Source organism: Dendrobium catenatum, unplaced genomic scaffold (assembly GCF_001605985.2).
Source record: "Dendrobium catenatum unplaced genomic scaffold, ASM160598v2 original_scaffold_211366, whole genome shotgun sequence".
In the NCBI taxonomy this organism is placed as follows: domain Eukaryota; kingdom Viridiplantae; phylum Streptophyta; class Magnoliopsida; order Asparagales; family Orchidaceae; genus Dendrobium; species Dendrobium catenatum.
In genome coordinates this window covers 149,589-169,686 of record NW_021529777.1, presented here as the reverse complement: position 1 = coordinate 169,686, position 20,098 = coordinate 149,589, and the positions used below count along the sequence as shown (strand labels likewise).

The window sequence follows — 20,098 nt, the reverse complement described above, 5'->3', positions numbered from 1 at the left end:
CAACCCCCAATCTTTAACTTGTGTCTTTCTGAATTACTAGAATATATAAGATGAAAAATGATTTGCCTGGTTATGTTCATGCTTGGAAACATTGATGCTGATCACACTTTTACCATTGTAGTAAGGTTCCCCCCAAGCAATTAATGATTTTCACAGGTGATGTCAACTATTGCGTGCGAAAATATTTACAACAGTTGAGCTTTGGTTTAGAAAAATATGGAGAAATCCAAAATATTCACTCGAGCGTTGCAATGTTATAAGTTGAGCACTCGACGTGAGCATAAAACATTTTATATATATAATATATAATATATAATATATATATTATATATAATATAATAATAATTATTATATATATATATATATATATATATATATTATATATATACATTTTATTAGAGATGCTCTGCATGCTTCAACACAACAATTTAGCATACTCACCATACCGCCTTAAAAAAAACAGATATATATATATATATATGTGTGTGTGTTTTAATGATGTCTTTTAAGGCGGTATGTTAACCCGAAACACACAAACAGAGATATATATATATATTACATAAAACTAACACCTATTTAAAATGAAATAAGATAATCATAAATTTATATATAATATAACAAATAAAATATAGAATATAAAAATAAATATTGATACACTTCAAAGATTAAAATATTACTTTCTTATAAACTTTTAATAAGAAAATCAAAAAAGAAAATATTCCAAAAAAAAAAAAGTTAAAAAATTTCAATCTGCATCCACACCACTAAAACTTTCTTCCTTACCCACTAATTCACCTTACACTAAAAAGAGATTTACTATGGTTTGAAATAGGCCAACTTGAAATTAATTAATAAGCAAGTATTTCCATAATTTTCTTTAAGAATAAAAATATCTTCTAAAATTAATAGACATAATTAAAATTAACTCAAAATTCAACTTATTAGTCATTGCCATGAGAAAAACTCAACATATAAGCTAGATTATAATATAATTATTTTTATATTATTTCAAATAAATTGAAGCTATAATAACAAATTTCCTTTTAAAAAATGCCTCTCTAACATACTTAGGCTTCGTTTGGGACGACTTTTAATTTTTAAACTAAAAAGTTGCTTCAAAAAACAGTAAAAAAGCCGTCCCAAACGAAGCCTTAGTTTTCATTTGAGACGACTTTTTTATTGCTTCTTAAAATAAAATTTTAATACAAATTAAGAAGCAATAAAAAAAACCTTTTCTCAAACAAAATCTTATACTGACAACAAAATCTCTGACAATCATTCATATACAAAAATAGCAGTAAGGGAATACAATATAAAACAAACCTGATCTGCCTCATCGTTCAAACTACCATAGAAAAACCAAAGCAACAAAAAAAAAAGGTTAAAATAAGCAGCAAAAGCACAAAGAGTCATTCCATGGTCAAAGTTGAAGAAGAAGACTAACAGTGAGTATTACAACGAAGCTAATAGGAACACATCAGACCAAAACCCTACAGAATTTTTCAGCAAAACAGCTTTACCCAGAAGAAAACATCTCTATTTTTTTATTATTAAATATATATATTTTTTTGCTTTTCAAACAGCTGCGCTGTACAAATTCCACATAGAACAACAATGGATAGAGGAAGCTTGCCACATATGAGGGAGGGCTCACAAAACATGCAACGTGCCTTCTGGAAGATCTTTATTGAAGAAGGATAATTCATCTATTTACCTCTTTCGCCTCTTCGTCTCAACCTGTAATGCATCGTTCTGTCATATAGAGTGAGAGGATGGTTTATCCATGGGAACAATTATTACGTCCTCCGACCGGATGTAGAGGAACGTCCGGTCGGAGGCAAATTCCCGCCAAATACCGAGTTGTACAGAGTAAACACCGAGCAATATCAAATAATAACGACGAATAACATCATGTGAAGACCCAATACCGAGTTATTTCGAGCTATCTTGAGCAATACCGAGTTATACAAAAGTTGTACCGAGTTTTTCCTAGAAAAAACTCAGTACAACTCGGTATTTCTCGATATAGCTCGGTATAACTCGGTATTGGTCTTCAAAAAGCAGTATTCATCATTATTATCAAATAATACCTAGTTGTACCGAGAAAATACCGAGTTTTTTGGCGAAAATTTGGCTCCGACCGGACGTTCCTCTACGTCCTTGCACCGAATGTAATAAAAGTTCTTATCATGGACATGGAAAAAAAAGGAGTCAGCCAATGAAAAATGCAATTGATATGTTGGGAAAATTATTAGGTGCGGACAACGGACGTAGAGATACATCCGGACTCCAATAAAATTTAAACACGTGGAGTGGACATGTGGATATTCATTTGAATTTATTTTTTACTATATATGTTTAATGCGTCCGCAGAATTTTAAGCCAAGCGCACCAAAAGCGCAAGTAAAGTTAAGTCAAAGCACAATAAAAAAACATAACAAAAGAGCAGCCAAAGCACAGGTAAAGCGCAGTCAAAGCACAATAAAAAAGCCCAACAAAAGAGCAGTCAAAGCGCACAAAAAAGTGCAACAAAAGCGCACTCCACGAGTTACATTTTAAGTTGATGTACGGACATATCTCTACGTTCGGTGTCCGCATCTATTAATTTTCCGATATGTTGAGGTAAAAGTCTTTCATGAAATTTTCCAATAACTTCAAAAAAGGAATGCACAATAAATTCTTTATTTGGTTCATATTTCCTGTTAGATTAAGCAAAAGAGAGGCAAAGATTCAGTAAATTGGTGAGGAATAGGAAGAGCATATGTACCAATCTGATACCAAATACAGCACATTAATAAAAATCAAGCGATTTAAAAGCTTAATCTTTGCATTTAGAAGATTTAATTGTTTATTAAAGAGAGGGAATTAAAAGACTTGCGACGCACACTTGTGCTTATTGTACAAAAACTTGAAATAAAAATAATAAGCAGATCGAAGCAGAATCCTCACCTTTGGCTCTGAGATAGAGGAATCAGGAAACCCATTTGGAGACTTTTTTGCATCATCATCAGAGGAACAATCTGAACAAAGGAAATGATCCAACTTTTTGGCTTGTTCAATTGTCATGCCCATACAAGATGGATGAAACCTGCAAAATAAAAATTTTGCATGTTAAGCTAATTTCCTGTAATCAACAATGAAAGATAGCAAGCAAACTTAATAGGAATCCTTAAGAATTTGAGAAAATTCACAAGTTTTCTTCAACGTTAATTATGAAAATATTAAATATCATTTTCTTTTTCTTTTTCTTTTCATTTTTGCCTTTTTTCTTCTTTTTTTTTTTTTTTTTTTTTTTTTTTTTTTTTTTTGAGATTTGAATCTTTAGACCATTTTATGGACCACAAAACCAGCTGATTGCTTATAAAAAGCATAAGGTATCAACATTTCAGACTTTCATGTATATTAGACCAAAAATTCAAGGGAAAGAAAAGCTTCTTTATTTTCAATTTGAATGGAAAGTAGCAGTAATTACTTCAAATGGACATCAGGTAATGGAAATCATTATTTTTTTTTTCACAATATGGAAGGATATACATGATGCATCTAATGAGAGCCACTGGATAAATTACCTATCAAAAAAGGGAAAAAAGCAATAAAAAAATGGTCCCCGTGGAAAACCAATGAGGCAAAGTAAAATACAGTTAATGAGAGGTTTCAAAAAAAGTACAATTGCCATCATCATCATTAATCTTATCACTAATTGGATTTGGCTTAATGAAACCTACTTCTCCATATCCTGATGAATGCTGTTTAAGTCTTAAATCTAGTTTTATAAATCATTTTGCGCAGCTTCAATTTATATTAGTTCTGGTCTATCTATTTTAATTCGTAATCCTTCCAACTTAATTTTATCGACCTATTTTCTAAGTCTCTTCCACTCACCATCATGCATGCCCAACAAACATAAATCCAGTTTCCACTATAGGAAGTGCTCCCACATTCCCTCCAATATATTAATTTTCAATTTACCATTTCTTATTTTACCACTCTTATAATTTCTTATTTTACCACTAGTCAATCTTAATATTTCATTTTTATCACATAATATTCAGCTTAAGTTATATTCCAAAATAGACGACAACTTAATCATTATAGTGTCATTACTATAGTTTTTGAAGTTCTCTAATAACAAATCATAGTGTTCTTAGAGAACTTCAAAAAGTTGTGAGAGAATGCGCCAAACTTGACAATGCATTCATAATGTAGATGACGTATCTGCATAACATTCACCAACATGATGACGCATTTAGAAACATTTCAATTCGACATTATAAAAAAAAGAAAAGTGCACCTAAAATCATTTCAATTTTTAAGTAGGCAAGGCACATACGCAACATTCACCAACATCAAGAAGAAAAGATATAGTTAGAAACATTTTGATGTGAAATATATATTAGATGCAGGAATTGCTTCGGATTAATAAATGATTGACAAGTTTATCAATAATAAAATTAACGTTTCACAAGAGCTGATTTTAGAATTTTTTTTATATGGTGATCAAGCAATAGCCTTTAAAAGAGAAGCATAATACTAAGTTAAGTGTGGCAGAGATGAGGATGCTCAGGTGGATGAGTGGCTTTACCCTTAGAGATAGGATACGAAATGAGCATATACGTGAAAAGGTTGGAGTAGCTCCAGTAGAAGATAAGATTAGAGAAAGTCGCCTTAGATGGTTTGGTCACATAAAACGGCGGCCTTGCGATGACCCGGTTAGGAGAGTAGAGGTATTAGATTTGACTTATGTTAAGAAAGGTAGGGGTAGACCTAAAAAGACTTGGTTAGAAAATATTATGAATGACCTTTCTTTATTAGATTTAAACGAGAATTTGATTTTTAATAGGACACAATGGAGAAAAAGGATTCATGTTGTCGACCCCACGTAGTGGGATAAAGGCTTGATGTTGTTGTTGTTGTTGTTGGTGATCAAGCAATAGCATGCGGCTACAAATAGAGTAGGAGAATAATAAAATAACAACAAAGACACTAAATGCCTATTTGCAACTAACAGAATTCCCACAATTAACAACTAGAATCACAATGAAATCCCCTAATAATTAAATGATATGAAACATATATTAGATGCAGGAATTGCTTGGGATTAATAAGTGATTAACAAGTTTACCTATTATAAAATTTAACATTTTACAATAGCATATTTTAGGATTTTCTTGGTTGGTGATCAAGCAATAGCATGCGGTTACAAATAGAGTAGGAGAATAATAACATAACAACAAAGACACAAAATACATATTAGCAACTAACATAATTCCCACAATTAATAACTAGAACAGTCACAATGAAATTCCCTCAATCACACTCTTTGAGAATTTCAACGGGAGAAAACTTGATACAATATTAATTGTCGCTAAGAAGAAGCAAGCACTTAAAGTTTTGTTCAAGGAAGAGTTACTCGGGAAAGAGGTGACTGGTGGACGGTGGGAGAGTTGCCAATGAACAGGAGGTTGACGCTGATCAATGACGGTTGCAAGGGAGCAGAGAATCTGATCTACGTATTCCTCGACGGTATGGTCGTTCCCAAAGTCGATGTCGAAGAAAACAAAATGGAGTGCATCCACTAGGCCTTGGTCATCAAAGACGAAGCCATGATCCAAATTAGGATCAGCCATCCATGGAGGAAGGGAAAAAGGGGCAATTACTTAGAGGTAAATAAGTGTGTGGGACTGGGCAATGGCCTTAGGACTTAAAGGAGAGGAGAGTAGACAGCAATAGAGGAGATTAATAGGGGTTGGGAAGGAGAAAAGGCAGCCGCTATGGGAATGGGGAAAGCTTTAATTAAGTGGAGTTAATGAGAATTTGGAAGGGGAAAAGGTAGCACTAGGGAATAAGGAAGGTTTTAATTAAGTGGAGTTGATGAGGATGGGGAAGGAGAAAAGGTAGCAACTAGGGAATATGAAATGCTTTAATAAAATGGAATTAATGAGGATTGAGAAGGAGAAAAGACAGCAACTATGAGAATGTGAAAAGCTTTAATTAATTGGAGTTAATGAGGATTGGGGAGGGGAAAATGTGGTAACTAGGGAATACCAAGAGGCAAGGGAAGGCTGGCCGGCCAAGGGAAAGCAGCAAGGAGTTTGGCTGGCTGTTCGGACGAGGCAGGGAGGCTCAGTTGGCTGTGTGAAGGGAAGGAAAGGGGTTGGCCAGCTATTTGAAGGTAGGAAGGCTCAGTGGCTTCTTGGGAAGAGCCTAAATATTCGATTGGTTGTTTGGAAGGGTTGGAGTACTTGGTGGCTGCTTGGGAAGGCCTGAAATATTCGGTTGCCTGTTTGGAAGAGTTTGAGTGCTTGGTGCCTTGGTGGCTGCTTGGGAAGGGATGGAATATTCGGTTGGCTGTTGGGAAGGGTTGCAGTGCTTGGTGGGCTGTTTGGAAGAAGGATGGGGGTGAGAGAGGGAGATAGGATAAAGCCAAGAACCTTGTCATAGCGAGGGTTATTAGGTGTTTAGGGATTTCACTCTTCTCTCCAGAAGACTCAAACACACAGATAACTCAGAAAAACTAAAGTTTCATTCATAATAATCATCATCTTCATACAATAGCTTAGGGCCTCAATATATAGGCCTCAAAACATGAAGACTCAAAAGACTAAAACTTCTCTTGGGCTATAACACACAAATAACCCAACATAAGGGTAACCTGAAATAAGAAAATGAAATACATTAAATAAATCATAAATAAAGACTCCGAATCACAGCCGTCGATCTACGACTCCTGTGATAGACGCGTCAAGATTTCCTTCTAATGTCCTCATCATTCTCCCCAGGTGGGAGAAAGCTCGATCCCGTCGAGTAAGCATCACAGGTGCTCTTGTACATCTCTAGACTGTCGAGATCCAATCTCTGTAGCTCATCACGATCAATCCATGTGTTCTACATCTCTAATTTTCCTTTCCATTTAACTAAATACCTCTAGCGCCCAACATCCTTAGTGAAAATGACTTCATCATTAAGTATTGTTTCAATTTTCTCCGCATTAGGTAAGGAATGAATATTTGGGAGTGGAGGTAGGCTAGGTTTCTCACTAGGTGGGTTCTCACAAGTCTTAATATGTAATGGGTTTATGGGGTTAAAACTCTGGTCATTCAAAGGCTACTAGATCTTCGATGTTAAACATAGGATTCATGTTAAAACCTTCCAAACAGCCAACCAAATATTACATCCCTTCCCAAGCACTCCAACCCTTCCAAACAGCCAACCGAATATTCCAGCCCTTCCCAAGCAGCCACCGAGCCTTCCCACCCTTCAAATCGGCTGACCCCTTTCCTTCCCCTCCACACAGCCAACCAAGCCTCCCTCCATCTTCCGAACAGCCGGCCAAACTCCTTGTTGCTTTCCCTTGGCCGGCCATCCTTCCCCTTGCCTCTTGGTATTCCCTAATTGTCATATTTTCCCATTCCCAATCCTCATTAACCCTACTTAATTAAAGTTTTCCCAATCCCATAGTTGCTTCCTTTTCCCTTTCCCAACCCTCATTAACTCCATTTAATTAAAGCCTTTCCTATTCCCTAGTTTCTACCTTTTCACCTTCCCAATCCTCATTAACTCCACTTAATTAAAGCTTTTCCCATTCCCATAACTACTACCTTTTCCCCTTCCCAACCCCCATTAATCTCTCATATTATTGTCCACTCTCCTCTCATCTCCATTAATTCTCAAAGTCATTGCCCAATCTCATACACTTATTTACCTCTAAGTAGCCGTCCCTTTTTCCCTTCCTCTATGGATGGGTGATCCCAATTTGGATCATGACTTCGTCTTTGATGACCAAGGCCTAGTGGATGTGCTCCATTCTCCTTTCTTCGACATCAACTTTGGAAACGATCATACCGTTGAGGAATACGTAGATCGGATTCTCTTCTCCCTTGCAACCGCCATCGACCAAGGTCGACCTACTGTTCAGTGGTAACTCTCCCACCGTCGACTTGTCACCTCTTTCCCGGGTAACTCTTCATTGAACAAAATTTTAAGTGTATGCTTCTTCTTAGTGGCATCATTAATATTGTGTCAAGTTTTCTCCCGCTGAAATTCTCAAAGAGTATGAGTGAGGGAATTTCATTGTGACTATTCTAGTTGTTAATTATGGGAATTATGTTAGTTGCAAATAGGCAATTAATATTCTCCCACTTGATAGCTTTCCTATCATGATTTCTCACTTGATAGCTTTCTATTTTTATTGTAATAAAATGTCATAACGACTTGCTTAATAGAGAATTACTATCATGATTTCTTAGTTGGAGGATCCCACTTGATAGCTTTCCTTGTTATGTATCTCTTTATTCCTTGGAAAGTTCTCGATATAATAAGGATAATAGGAATCATGCAGGGCAAGCATGGAGTATTTATCATGGCTCGATCATTTAGTTGAATTAATATTATATTTCTTTAGTTAGCCTTTATTTTATATGATCATTTGTAAGTTGTTTTGGAAAAGCTCAATTTGAGAACTAAAAGGAAATGTTAAAAGAAAATTTTGATTATGAATGAAATGCTTGGCATGCTTCATTCCTCCTATTAGATATGCTTAAATCCCCTCTTTATCTATGCTTCTCTCCCTCCAATTATTCAAGGTTTCCACACCTCTCTCGTTGTGACACTCTACATCAATTAGGATGAGAGTCTAATATTATTCTGGGAATCCTTATCTGCAATTCAACAAGATGATAAGTGTTGTGATGAACATCAATTTTAAGGAATCTAAAAAACCTCGATGGGATGTCCCACTTTTCATTTTTAAACTATCAATCAACATAATAGATGTATTCTCTCTTCAAGATTGCTCATGACTCATAACCACCCCCACTCCCACCCCCACCAAACCGCATCCAACCAAATCTAAACCCACTTCACCACCTTCTAAGTTCCCAATTACATCTTACCCCTTTTGACTCCAATCATTTCAAGTTCAGCACCTATATATCATTTAAATTTCTTTATTTTTTTTGTTTTGTATATTCTTCAATTGATTCTATATAGCTTATATGCTCAACACTTTGATTGATCGTGATGACAGGAACTCCAAATTTCTTCACAAGTGATGGTTTCAACCTGTTTTCTTATGTACCTGACCCCTCATCCTTTTTATGTGACAATGTAGCATTCATCACTCACATCCCTCCCTATCTAGCAATTCCGCAAAATATTTTCAGATGAATTATTTAAATTATTCTCCAACTTAAATTAAGGATAAATTTAAACATAATCAAATTGCTAAATTTATATTTTGCAAACAAGATGCCCTCTAAGTCTTTCCCTTAACTCTCCCTCTCCCTCCATAGCCACCCTTCCTTTATTCACCAAGCAACTCAAGGGAAAGACGTCTTCACTACCTCTCTTCCATGTCCTCATCACTAGTATTAGAGTTAAATGTGCCCTACTTCAAGAAAAGTTTCTTGAATACACCCTATCATCTCTGACCATCCTCGATAGTTTAGGTATATATCTATCAAATTCACTACTTTAACCCTCTTAAAACTTTTATTTTTGCCACTTCTACTAATTTGGATGACATGCTTCAAATTTCAATAGAATCCAATGGTTCCAAAGTATTTTACACCTTAACTAAGCCACGTCATCTTCCACCTCCATAATCCTCATTTTTTTCCACCACTTCCAACCAATAAGGAAACCACGAAAAATTGAGCCACTTCCCCAACATTTCCTAACAACCACATCAGGAAAAATTTTGATTTCATGATTTTCACCCAAAATTAAAATGATGATATCTTCATTTGATCACAAATACCCCTCAACATCCTCACAAAACACGTCCCATTCTCACCCAAAATCCTTTCGAAATCTACCAAAACAAAAGAACCATCAAATATGCTTCATATATTCCATCTTATTCATTTCATAGCTCACATAGTTCTAACTCTTAAACATTTTAAAATACACGTTTCAAATTTTTATAGAATTGTGTGATTTTATAGAAACCATATCACAATGATCATGAATACTCTCATCCATGATATGACCCCTTTGCTAACCAAATCAATTGCCAACTCTTCACCAATATCCAAATCTCCAATTAACCTAGGACACATTATGAATCATGCAATGCTATAAAGGTTAAATAAGATTAATGCATACAAACATGAACAAGACTATTTCGCTCCCTTTTTTTCATCCACTTCATTTACAAAAGCTCTGCCAACCCAAATAACTTTGTTTGTTCGACTACCTCCACCTTAATGCATGCATGAGTCTAAGTGTAACCCGTGCAATAATATGGTTAAGCTTTATCCAAAGCTTGAATAAGACATTATGCCTGAGACTAATGCTTCAATCGAGTCTGTGGAGCGTTTAACCACTATTGTTGCTCCCCAATCTTTATAAATGAAGATATAAATAGTTCTTTGGCTTCTTGAATCATTGCTCACTCCATTACAAGTTCAATGTTTTTCACTGCTTCCACCATCAAACTAGTACATAAGTGCTCATAAAAATTGGCATAATTAATGGAGACGTCTTGATCCTCTATCATTGTCGAGAATTTATATAAGAAGACTTAATTTCCTATATTATTTTAGGCTTCCTCACCCTTGCAATTTGATTTCACAATGTCACCAGAGCAACATCCGTATCATCAAAGGATTCTTACACATGTTGTTAATCGAATTCATGATGCACGTCAATGTTCTAACTCCAAAGCATCTAGATTTCTCAAGTGGTTTGATTAGTCACTAAAAGTTCTACTAGCCTCTCATGATGGTAGTCATCCCCATGACCATTACACTATAGTGATTGTCCAATGTTGGGTGTAATTAGAGAGGTACATGAGCCTACGCCACCATTATTGCATCCATGAACACCAACTACTCCTACAAGACATGCTATCACATGCCATATATAGATCTATTATAATGGATCTGTCATAACTTGACTTACTACGATAATTTTTATAATAAAAACATAATCAAATATTATTTTATTTAGACAATCCATTTATAAAATCCTTGACCTTTATGTAAGATCCATAGTTTATTTATTATGATTACTTTCCTTAGATAGCTTCTCTTTTATTAGTTCATTACATGGGAAATCCCCATATAAATAGAGGAAGCTTGACAAAAAACTTCAATGAGTAATGAATACAAAATCTGCAAACAAGATACTGACCAGATCCTTTTTCCTATTAAGTGATCATCCAACCTTTTCTTTTTCCCTCTCTTTGGGTTGTGCTTTGAGCACTTTCTCCCTTGGCCAATTATTACATTAACATCTTGTGGGGGATTTCTAATACATTTCAGCTTTTATTAATCCATCAAGCAACTCAAGGGAAAGTCATCCTCCCTATCATGTCATCTCCCTTTCATGTCCTCAACATGCCAAAAAGGTAAATGATATTGAAGAACACAAGGCTTTGCAAGAAAATCATGCCTTTCTCTTAGGTTGGCAATCAATCTCTCTCTTCCCATCTTCTATCTCTCCTACTTGAACTCTTAGCCCCTCTCTTCTCTCGTTGAGGTTGAATCCTCTTCCCCTTTATTCAAACCAACAGGCCTTCAGTTAGTCTTTTTCTGCTAATCAATCAAGCAAGCAAGCCTTGCATTCTTCTGTATGAAGCTTAATAGGAAGGCAAAGCAAAGCTAAAACAGCAGTTAAGCCTTTAGTGTCACTATTACGGTAGATGACTGTCAAGTACAAAAAATTTCTTTGGAAAGACAGCAGGCAGAAAAAGAGAGACAAATAAATAAGGGCAAGAGGCAAACAATAACGCATGTACTGTATGAAATTAAATGCATTTAAGGAACTAGAATCAATTGGAAAAGGAAAATTATCACTGCTACGAGATGGAAGCTAATCACCATTCTATTCTCCCTCGCCCAACAGGAACATTTTATGCAGGGAACAGAGTGTCTTTAGAAAAGCTTACCACTGATTAAACAATAATAGTGCTAACTCAGTTAAATAAATTCATCAAATTCAGAATAAGACTAATATAGAATAAGAATACAAATATTCAGATGTGGAAGACAGTATAAGTGAAATTGGGCATGAAAACAGTAACGGGTGTTCAACACTTCGATAATGCATAAAGAATGCTGATTGTAGATGGACAAAAATATTAATAGATAAATATAATATCTAAGCTATCTATTCCCGAACGTATAGATCAGTACCTTGAATGAACAAAAAAAAAAAACAAATTGCAGCATATAAGGATGGTTCAATTGAACATCTAAGTTTTAAGGGGAACACATCATATCTAAGAAAAACAGGTTTAGCATTTAAATTTCCAAATGGAAGATGGAATTTCTAAGGATCTTCCATTATTTCAACTGTTCATCATCTCAGATATTTAAGGTAGGAGGACAGCTCAGTAAAAAACCTGTGAATTGCTAACATCAGACTTTATCTAAAATCACATGTCTTCTCTCCAAATAGATGTGGTATGTTATGCTAAAACAGCAGTTTCAAGTGAGCTTAGTCCATGGGTGTAGCAGATAGTTTAAAGATGCAAAATTGCAAAACATGTGCCAACATACAGAGAGTTCAATATTTTTTTATCTCCAATAGTTTTAGAAAGAAACTAATGGACCGACTAATTTGATTGAGAGGGAATTAGAAATGTTTATTTAGGGAAAGATGATTGATTTGATTGAGAGGAAATTAGGAAGGTTTATTTAAAGAAAGATGGCTTATTTGATTGGAAGGAAATTAGGCAGATTTATTTAGGAAGGAATGACTGATTTGAATTCAGATTTAGAAGAGAATTAGAAATGTTTATTTAAGGAAAGATGTCTGATTTGAATTCATATTTGTGAGGAAATTAGAGGAGCCCATTTATGACTAACAATAAGATGATTTCATGATTATATTTTAAGTTTGTTGAAATTAGAATTTCTTAGGTTGTGAGGGCTCTAGTTGTTGGCAAGGGATTTGGGAGAGCCAGATCTTCAATTTTTCTTTCCAATTGAAGATCCAACTGTATCTTGCTATTTTCTTTCATATATCTTGAAATAAAAAACATTTTGGCATGTTCTTCTTCAAAATTTCTTATTGTTGTTCACTGATTTTGAGGAAATTGTATCTACTTCCTAACAAATTAGTATCAAAGCGGTGTCCTGGGCTAAAATTGAGGCATTTCCTTGCCAATTTCTGCTGTATTTACCCTTCTAAAGTGCGGATTTCTGCTGCTTGAAGATCCGAATTACTGTTTTTATGGTTTGGAGCCTTGATCCAGGTACCTGCGGCAGGAAGAAAGGTAGAATTGTTCGAGGGAGAGATTTGACAATTGAAACCTGAAATTTCGGATCTCCAAACTCAATTTTCAGATTTCAAAAAAGTCAAATGTCCACATTCCATGAGAAAATCAATGGGAAATTTTTCATCCTAGAAGAGATATTGAAAAAGTTGCTCGATGGCCAACCCAAGACGGCATCGTCGGAGGCAAGGGAAGTCGTTGGCAAGTGGCAACCAAGGAAGTGGGGAAAACCCTAATCCAATAAGGCGAAAGGAAGATCAGGAGGTGGAGATTTTAGAGCGAGAAGAGAGAATGCCACCCCTAGAGTCTACTCCTAGGAAGGAGTCGAGTATAGGGTATGGGCAGAGGCGTGAGGGGGTCAAGCATGAAAGAATGAGTAATAAATTTGAGAGGTGGGAGCAGAATTTGAAAGGAGAAGAGCTAATTATGACAAAAGGGGTGCTAAATTTGAAAGTAGATTGGCTGAATTTGAAATAATAAAGGTTGATTATGATCCAAGGGGTGCTGAATTTGAAAGGAGAAAATGAGATTTTGATGAAAGGTTTTGGTACGAGTGTAGATGAGATGATTGAAACATTTGAGGGGAACCACCCCTTGGGAAATGGAATGTTAGGGAGGAATCAGGAGGAAAATAGGAGAAACAAAGGTGAGGAAGTTGAATATGCATATTTTTTAGGAAGATGATGCACATGGGTGGATATAAGGGTGGAAAGGTACTTTATAGCTATTAGGTTGACGGAGGAGTAGAGACTAACGGCGATTGGGATGTGCTTAGAGGAGAAAGCGTTCGAGGGATACGAGGTGACCCATACGAACCTAGAGGGAGTTTAAGGATTGCTTGTTGGAACATTAATGAACTAGTATGGGATGCGACTTCTATGAGCAATTCTTCACCCTGACATAGGAGGGGACAGCGCTAGAATACCATGAGTAGTTTGAGCACCTAACCAACTAACTGAATCAACTTTTGGAGACTATACTGGAGGAGAGCTTTATGAAAGGGCTCACTAGAGATTTGAGTGAGCAATTATAGTGATGAGGCCTCGTGATTTGGGAGAGGCTATGGATCTAGCCTAGTTAATGGAGGATCAGAGGCACCTGGAGAGAGGGACAGGAGGTAGAAGCTCAGAAGGTTCGTATATAATGACCACCACCTTTATGGCATCCAAGGAGCTAACACTAAGTATTCTTAAGGAGACCCTGAAGGAGAAGACTGTAGAAGGGAGAGCTAGAAAAAACTTCAAGAAGCTCACAGAAACTGAGTTACAGGAAAATAGGGCGAAGGGCTTTGTTTTAGATGTGAGGAGAGGTATACACTAAAGCACAGGTGTAAGAACCGAACTCTTCATGTGCTCACCGTTTTTTATGACGAGAAAAATTGGGAAGGAGCCGTCTTTCCACCTTGCGGGCAAGGTGGGTCTTTGGGAGGAAAATATTAATGGACCGGCTAATCTGATTGGGAGGGAATTATAAAAGTTTATTTAGGGAAAAAGGATGATTTGATTGGGAGGAAATTAGGAAGGTTTATTTAGGGAAGGATGGTTGATTTGATTGGAAGGAAATTAAGAAGATTTATTTAGGGAAAAAGAGCTGATTTGAATTCATATTTAGAGGGAAATTAGGAATTTTTAATTAGGGAAAAATGGCTTATTTAAATTTATATTTGGGAAGAAATTATTTAGAGAAAGATGACTGATTTGAATTCAGATTTTGGAGGGAATTATGGGAGCCTATTTAAAACTAACAAAAAGAATGATTTCATTATTATGTTTTGAGTTTACTGAAATTAGAATTTCTTAGGTTATGAGGGCTCTAGCAGCCAGCTAGGGATTTGGGAGAGCCAGATCTTTCTCTCCAATTGAAGATCCAATTATATCTTGTTATGTTCTTTCATATATCTAGCAATAGAAATAGTTTTGGTGTGTACTTTTTCCTAATTTCTTAATAATTCACTGATTTCGAGGAAATTGTATCCATTTCCTATCAAAAACCTGAACATAAGTGATTTGTTATACATCATAACCAAAAAATAGGCCAGTCAATGACCAAAAGGTATCTAGAAAAATAGACTGAATGGGGTTGGTTGGATACAAACTTCTATTGCAAGCTCCTGTCAATTGAATACAACAACAACATCAAGCTTTTATCCCACTACATGAGGTCAGCTACATGAATCATTTTTCTCCATTGTCCTGTTAAGAGTCAAATTCTCATTTAAATCTAATAAAAAAAGTCATTTTTAATATTTTCTAACTAATTTTTTTTATCTACCTCTACCTTTCTTAACATAAACTAAATATATTACATCTTTTTTCATAATCGGGTCATCGAAAGGCTGTTGTTTTGTATGACCAAACCATCTAAGAAGACTCTCTAATCTTCTCTTCCATTAGAGCTGCTCCAACCTTTTCACGTATATGCTTATTTCGTATCCTCTCTAAGAGTAAAGCCACTTATTTGCCTGAGCATCCTCATCTCTGCAACACTTAACTTAAAGTTATGCTTCTATTTTAATAGCCAACATTCTGCACCATAAAGCATTGCAGGTCTCACCACCATCTTATATAATTTTCCCTTAATTTTGTGGAGCATATGGAGTAAGGTTGACCTTCAAAAGTAGGAGTAACTAGAAAATAGCCTTTTTTAGTATAGTTGACAAAAGTGAATGTATGAGATGTAAAGTACAAAATATTTGCTAAGAAATTGATAGGTCGTAATTTTTGCAATCATGAAGAGAAATAATACCATGCATAATAGGAAAAAAAAAGGAACCTAAGAAATATTCTTCTTTTCATGAAACACTTAGTGAAGAACTTGAATCTTCTCTGGAACTCTTTGGATCTTCAACCATCATCTCCAAGGATTGTTGTTTGTTCTAACACCAAATGATGGACATTAACAATGGGCATTTCTTGTGTTATTGTTCTATCCTTAAAGTGGGAGATAAAGATTAAAAGAAGGAAGAAGTGAGTAGGAAAAGAGAAGGGTTGGTAAGAGCGAGGGGTGGGTACACGACTGAGACAAAGGGAGAAAGGAAAGAGAAACCATAACACTTATTTCATTAAGCACAATATGATGTAATATAAATATTAATCCTTGAATGTAAAAGAGAGTTCATAAGGCTTATCACACAAGATAAAAATAAAACATTGCTAAAGAACATAATAATGGCAATACTATCTAGAAAAATCAACAACAACAACATCAACCCTTTATCCCACTACGTGGGGTCGGCTACATGAATCCTTTTTTCTCCATTGTGTCCTATTAAAAGTCAAATTCTCGTTTAAATCTAATAAAGAAAGGTCATTCCTAATATTTTCTAACCAAGTCTTTTTAGGTCTGCCTCTACTTTTCTTAACATAAGTCAAATCTAATATCTCTACTTTCCTAACCGGGTCATCGAAAAGCCGCCGTTTATGTGACCAAACCATCTAAGGCGACTCTCTCTAATCTTATCTTCTACTCTCTCTAATCTTATCTTCTACTGGAGCTACTCCAACCTCTTCACGTATATGCTCATTTCGTATCCTATCCCTGAGGGTAAAGCCACTCATCCACTTGAGCATCCATCTCTACCACACTTAACTTAGAATTATGCTTCTCTTTTAATGGCCAACATTCGGCACCATAAAGCATTGCAGGCCTCACCACCATCTTATAAAATTTTCCATTCAGTTTGAGAGGTACTTTTCAATCACACAGCAAGCCCGATGCATTCCTCCACTTCAACCATCCAACTTGAATTCTGTTGATAATATCCTCATTTTCACCATCACTATGAACAATAGATCCAATATATCTAAAACATGTACTCTTATTAATAATTTGATCGCCCAAAGTCACAATCCCCTCACTAGGTCTATTACTACTAAAATTACACTCCATATATTCTGTTTTAGATCTACTCAAGCGAAAACTTTTAGACTCTAAGTTTAACCTCCATAATTCAAGTTTATCTTCAACTCCCTCTCTAGTCTTATCAACAAGAAGAATATCATCAGCAAAAAGCATACACCAAGGTACATCCTCTTGCAAATGCCTAGTGAGAACATCCATGACTAGAGCAAAAAGATATGGGCTTAAGGCTGATTCTTGATGTAACCCAACCGAAATAGGGAAATACTTGATCAAACCACCTTGTGATTGAACACAAATAATAGCTCCTGCATACATATCTTTAATGATTTGAATATAAGCGTTATTAACTCCTTTCTTTTCAAGAACTCTCCAAAGCACTTCTCTTGGAACTTTATCATATGCTTTTTCTAAATCAATAAATATCATATGTAGATCCTCCTTATTTTATCTATATTTCTCCATCAAACCTATTAATAAATGTATGGCTTCCATAGTCGACCTACCCGGCATGAATCCAAATTGATTTTGAGAAACATTAGTATCACGCCACAACCTATGCTCCATAACTCGCTCACATAGTTTTAAAGTATAATACTATCTAGAAACATCAATAAAAAATAACTAAAATATAAATTAGACATGAATTATGTTGCTCTCCAATGGTTTAAAACAAGGAAAGATATGATGATCCTACATCACAAGGCTTTGTGTTCAACACAATTGTAGAGCTACCTGTAATTCTCTATGAGAATTGCAATGACTTTAAAATATACCAAACAGAATACCACAATAAAATCACAGCACATCCAAGTGAAACTTGAGATAGCAGAGGAATATGCCAAAAACATAAAAATGTTGATCATTAAAAGAAAGAAATCTGAAAACATACTGCACTATGGCGAGAATCTAAAACATGATTTCTTGATAACACCATCCAGAAATCAAATAAGGAAAGAAACCTTTTTAAAACAACCATTCCATTACCACTGGAGAAGCTAAGAAGTTCACTACATTCCTTTATTACCTCTATCATGATAGAACTAACATCTACCCATCTATTCACTAAAACGAGAAGGTCAAATAATAAAAAAAGAGCTAGCCGGAGCAATCTAAGGTCAGTCACCAGTCCTTGCATGCCTCGCACTGCACCATAAGATCATCTGGATTGTACGGCATCTCGCACTTGCAGTACCTAGAAAAAAAATAATGAAATCAGAACCACCGTCCAACATTTTCGCACCATACAAAAAATAAATGGGCGCCCGAAAAAACAAATAAAATTAAAATTAAAAAAAGATTGGCCGAGAGAATACACAGCGACACGATCAGGAGTGAATCCACCGGTAGCGGCCTTGTATTCAAAACGGCAGAAATAGTCCTCGGTCCCCACATTCTCTAGCTTGGTGTAGTTCTTGAATGAGTGGACGACGCACTTACCCTCAATGGTGTGTGCGCTCTGGACGTCGTAGTGATCAGAGAGGAAGAGCTCCTTTGCTCCATGGAACTGCCGCCTGCCGCCAATGGATTCCTCCGGCCGGTAGTACCACCGAACCCTAACCTTCACGTTGTTGCGATGGTCGGCCTCGATCTTCTCCACGCGAGCAACGTATGGAGGCTTGTCGGTGTCCGACGGCCGCATCAGCACGCAGTCCCCAGCTGCAAAACCATCGTCGCCCAAGTGACAAAAACGTGATCAACGAACTCAGAGCAACAAAGAAGTAATGAAGAATGAGTGAAAGGGGAACAAAAGAAGTGATACGTACAGCGCACGACCTTGTTGGTGCCCTTGATGGTGTAGGAGTCGAGGTCTTTCTTCCCAGGTTTTGTCTTTGCCATCGTTTGCCCGGTAAACGAGGTTCTCTTTCTCCAACGATCTTAACTCCAAGTCAGGATCTCACTCTATTCCTCTCTTCGCCAGCCAGAGCCGCGTTCGATTTGATGGCTAGCTTTTCTTCGATTTTTTCTCTAGCTGGCCGCTGCGCCGATTTCGCGGGGTTGGTAGATATAGAAAGAGATAAGGAGGAGGAGGAGGACCTGAAGAAGTCTAGGCAGCAGAAGCGGAGAGGACGAGTGGAAATGGAGGCAACGGGCCCCAACCCTAATGTGGTAATCTGAGCGAGAAAGCAGAAGATGATGATGATGCAGTTGCTCGGCTCTTCCGACAGGGAACAAGAACAGCTTGGAGCTTAGCTGCCCCCATAAAATTAAGATTATAGCCTCAACATTTTTATAATATATATTATTTAAAATCAATTTTTTTGTGAATTTATGAGATTGAATACATTGTTCAATGAATTTATTAATATTATTTGAAATATTGAGGAGATATCCTTTATAGTTGTATAAAGGGCTTGAAACCCTTTAATTTATTTAATAATTGATAAAATAGGGATTGTAATTTAAAATATTTATGAAATACTACATCAATGTTAATTTTTTTAGCTCGATATTTGAGATCGTTATATATATAGCTCAATGCATATTTAAAATTGAGCGAAAAATTCTTTCAAAATTAGTTTAATCAACTCACATAATTTTTTATTAGTATATATGAATAATCAATCAATTCCATCAATCCCTTAGAAGAGAAATAAAAAGAGAAACCTTTGTTTAAATATCTAATCTTAGGTTTCGTTTGGGACGGATTTTTTACTGCTTTCTAAAACAACTTTCTAGTTAGAAATTTCTTGAATTAAAACTTTTTTGTACTAAAAAGTTGCTTTATAAAGCAGTAAAAAAGTTGTCTCAAACTAAACCTTAATCTCTAGAGGAGATGCCAAAATTTGATGCAATTGGGTGTGATATATTTATTCATAAAGTGTGCCTCATAACCTATTCATACATGACTTATCATAAGGCCATTATGATCATTTATGTCAAAGATTTGTTAAAACAATCAAAACCGTTCATTTGCGCCTTTCTAGCACAAAGATTATGATCAACCTTCACAAGCATCTTTAATATTGAAGTTGTAGGCATAGCATCTCCTAAATCAACCTCATGGGTCTTCTCTAA

General features: G+C 35.8%; 1 protein-coding gene across 2 annotated transcripts; it reads right to left on the bottom strand.

The window, feature by feature from the left end:
• Window positions 1-1,366: 1,366 nt before the first annotated feature.
• On the bottom strand, window positions 1,367-19,297 carry LOC110092617 (chromatin remodeling protein EBS). Of its 2 annotated transcripts, none has more exons than XM_020817254.2 (5): window positions 18,847-19,297; window positions 18,397-18,739; window positions 18,207-18,275; window positions 2,950-3,088; window positions 1,367-1,752 (listed from the first exon to the last, which is right to left on the bottom strand). In XM_020817254.2, exons 1-5 carry the CDS (start codon window positions 18,917-18,919, stop codon window positions 1,711-1,713), a joined length of 666 nt encoding a protein of 221 aa, XP_020672913.1. In that variant the 5' UTR covers window positions 18,920-19,297; the 3' UTR covers window positions 1,367-1,710. The 2 variants fall into 2 exon arrangements, with proteins under 2 accessions (XP_020672913.1, XP_020672914.1); XM_020817255.2 differs by having other exon boundaries at window positions 1,367-1,737.
• Window positions 19,298-20,098: the final 801 nt, after the last annotated feature.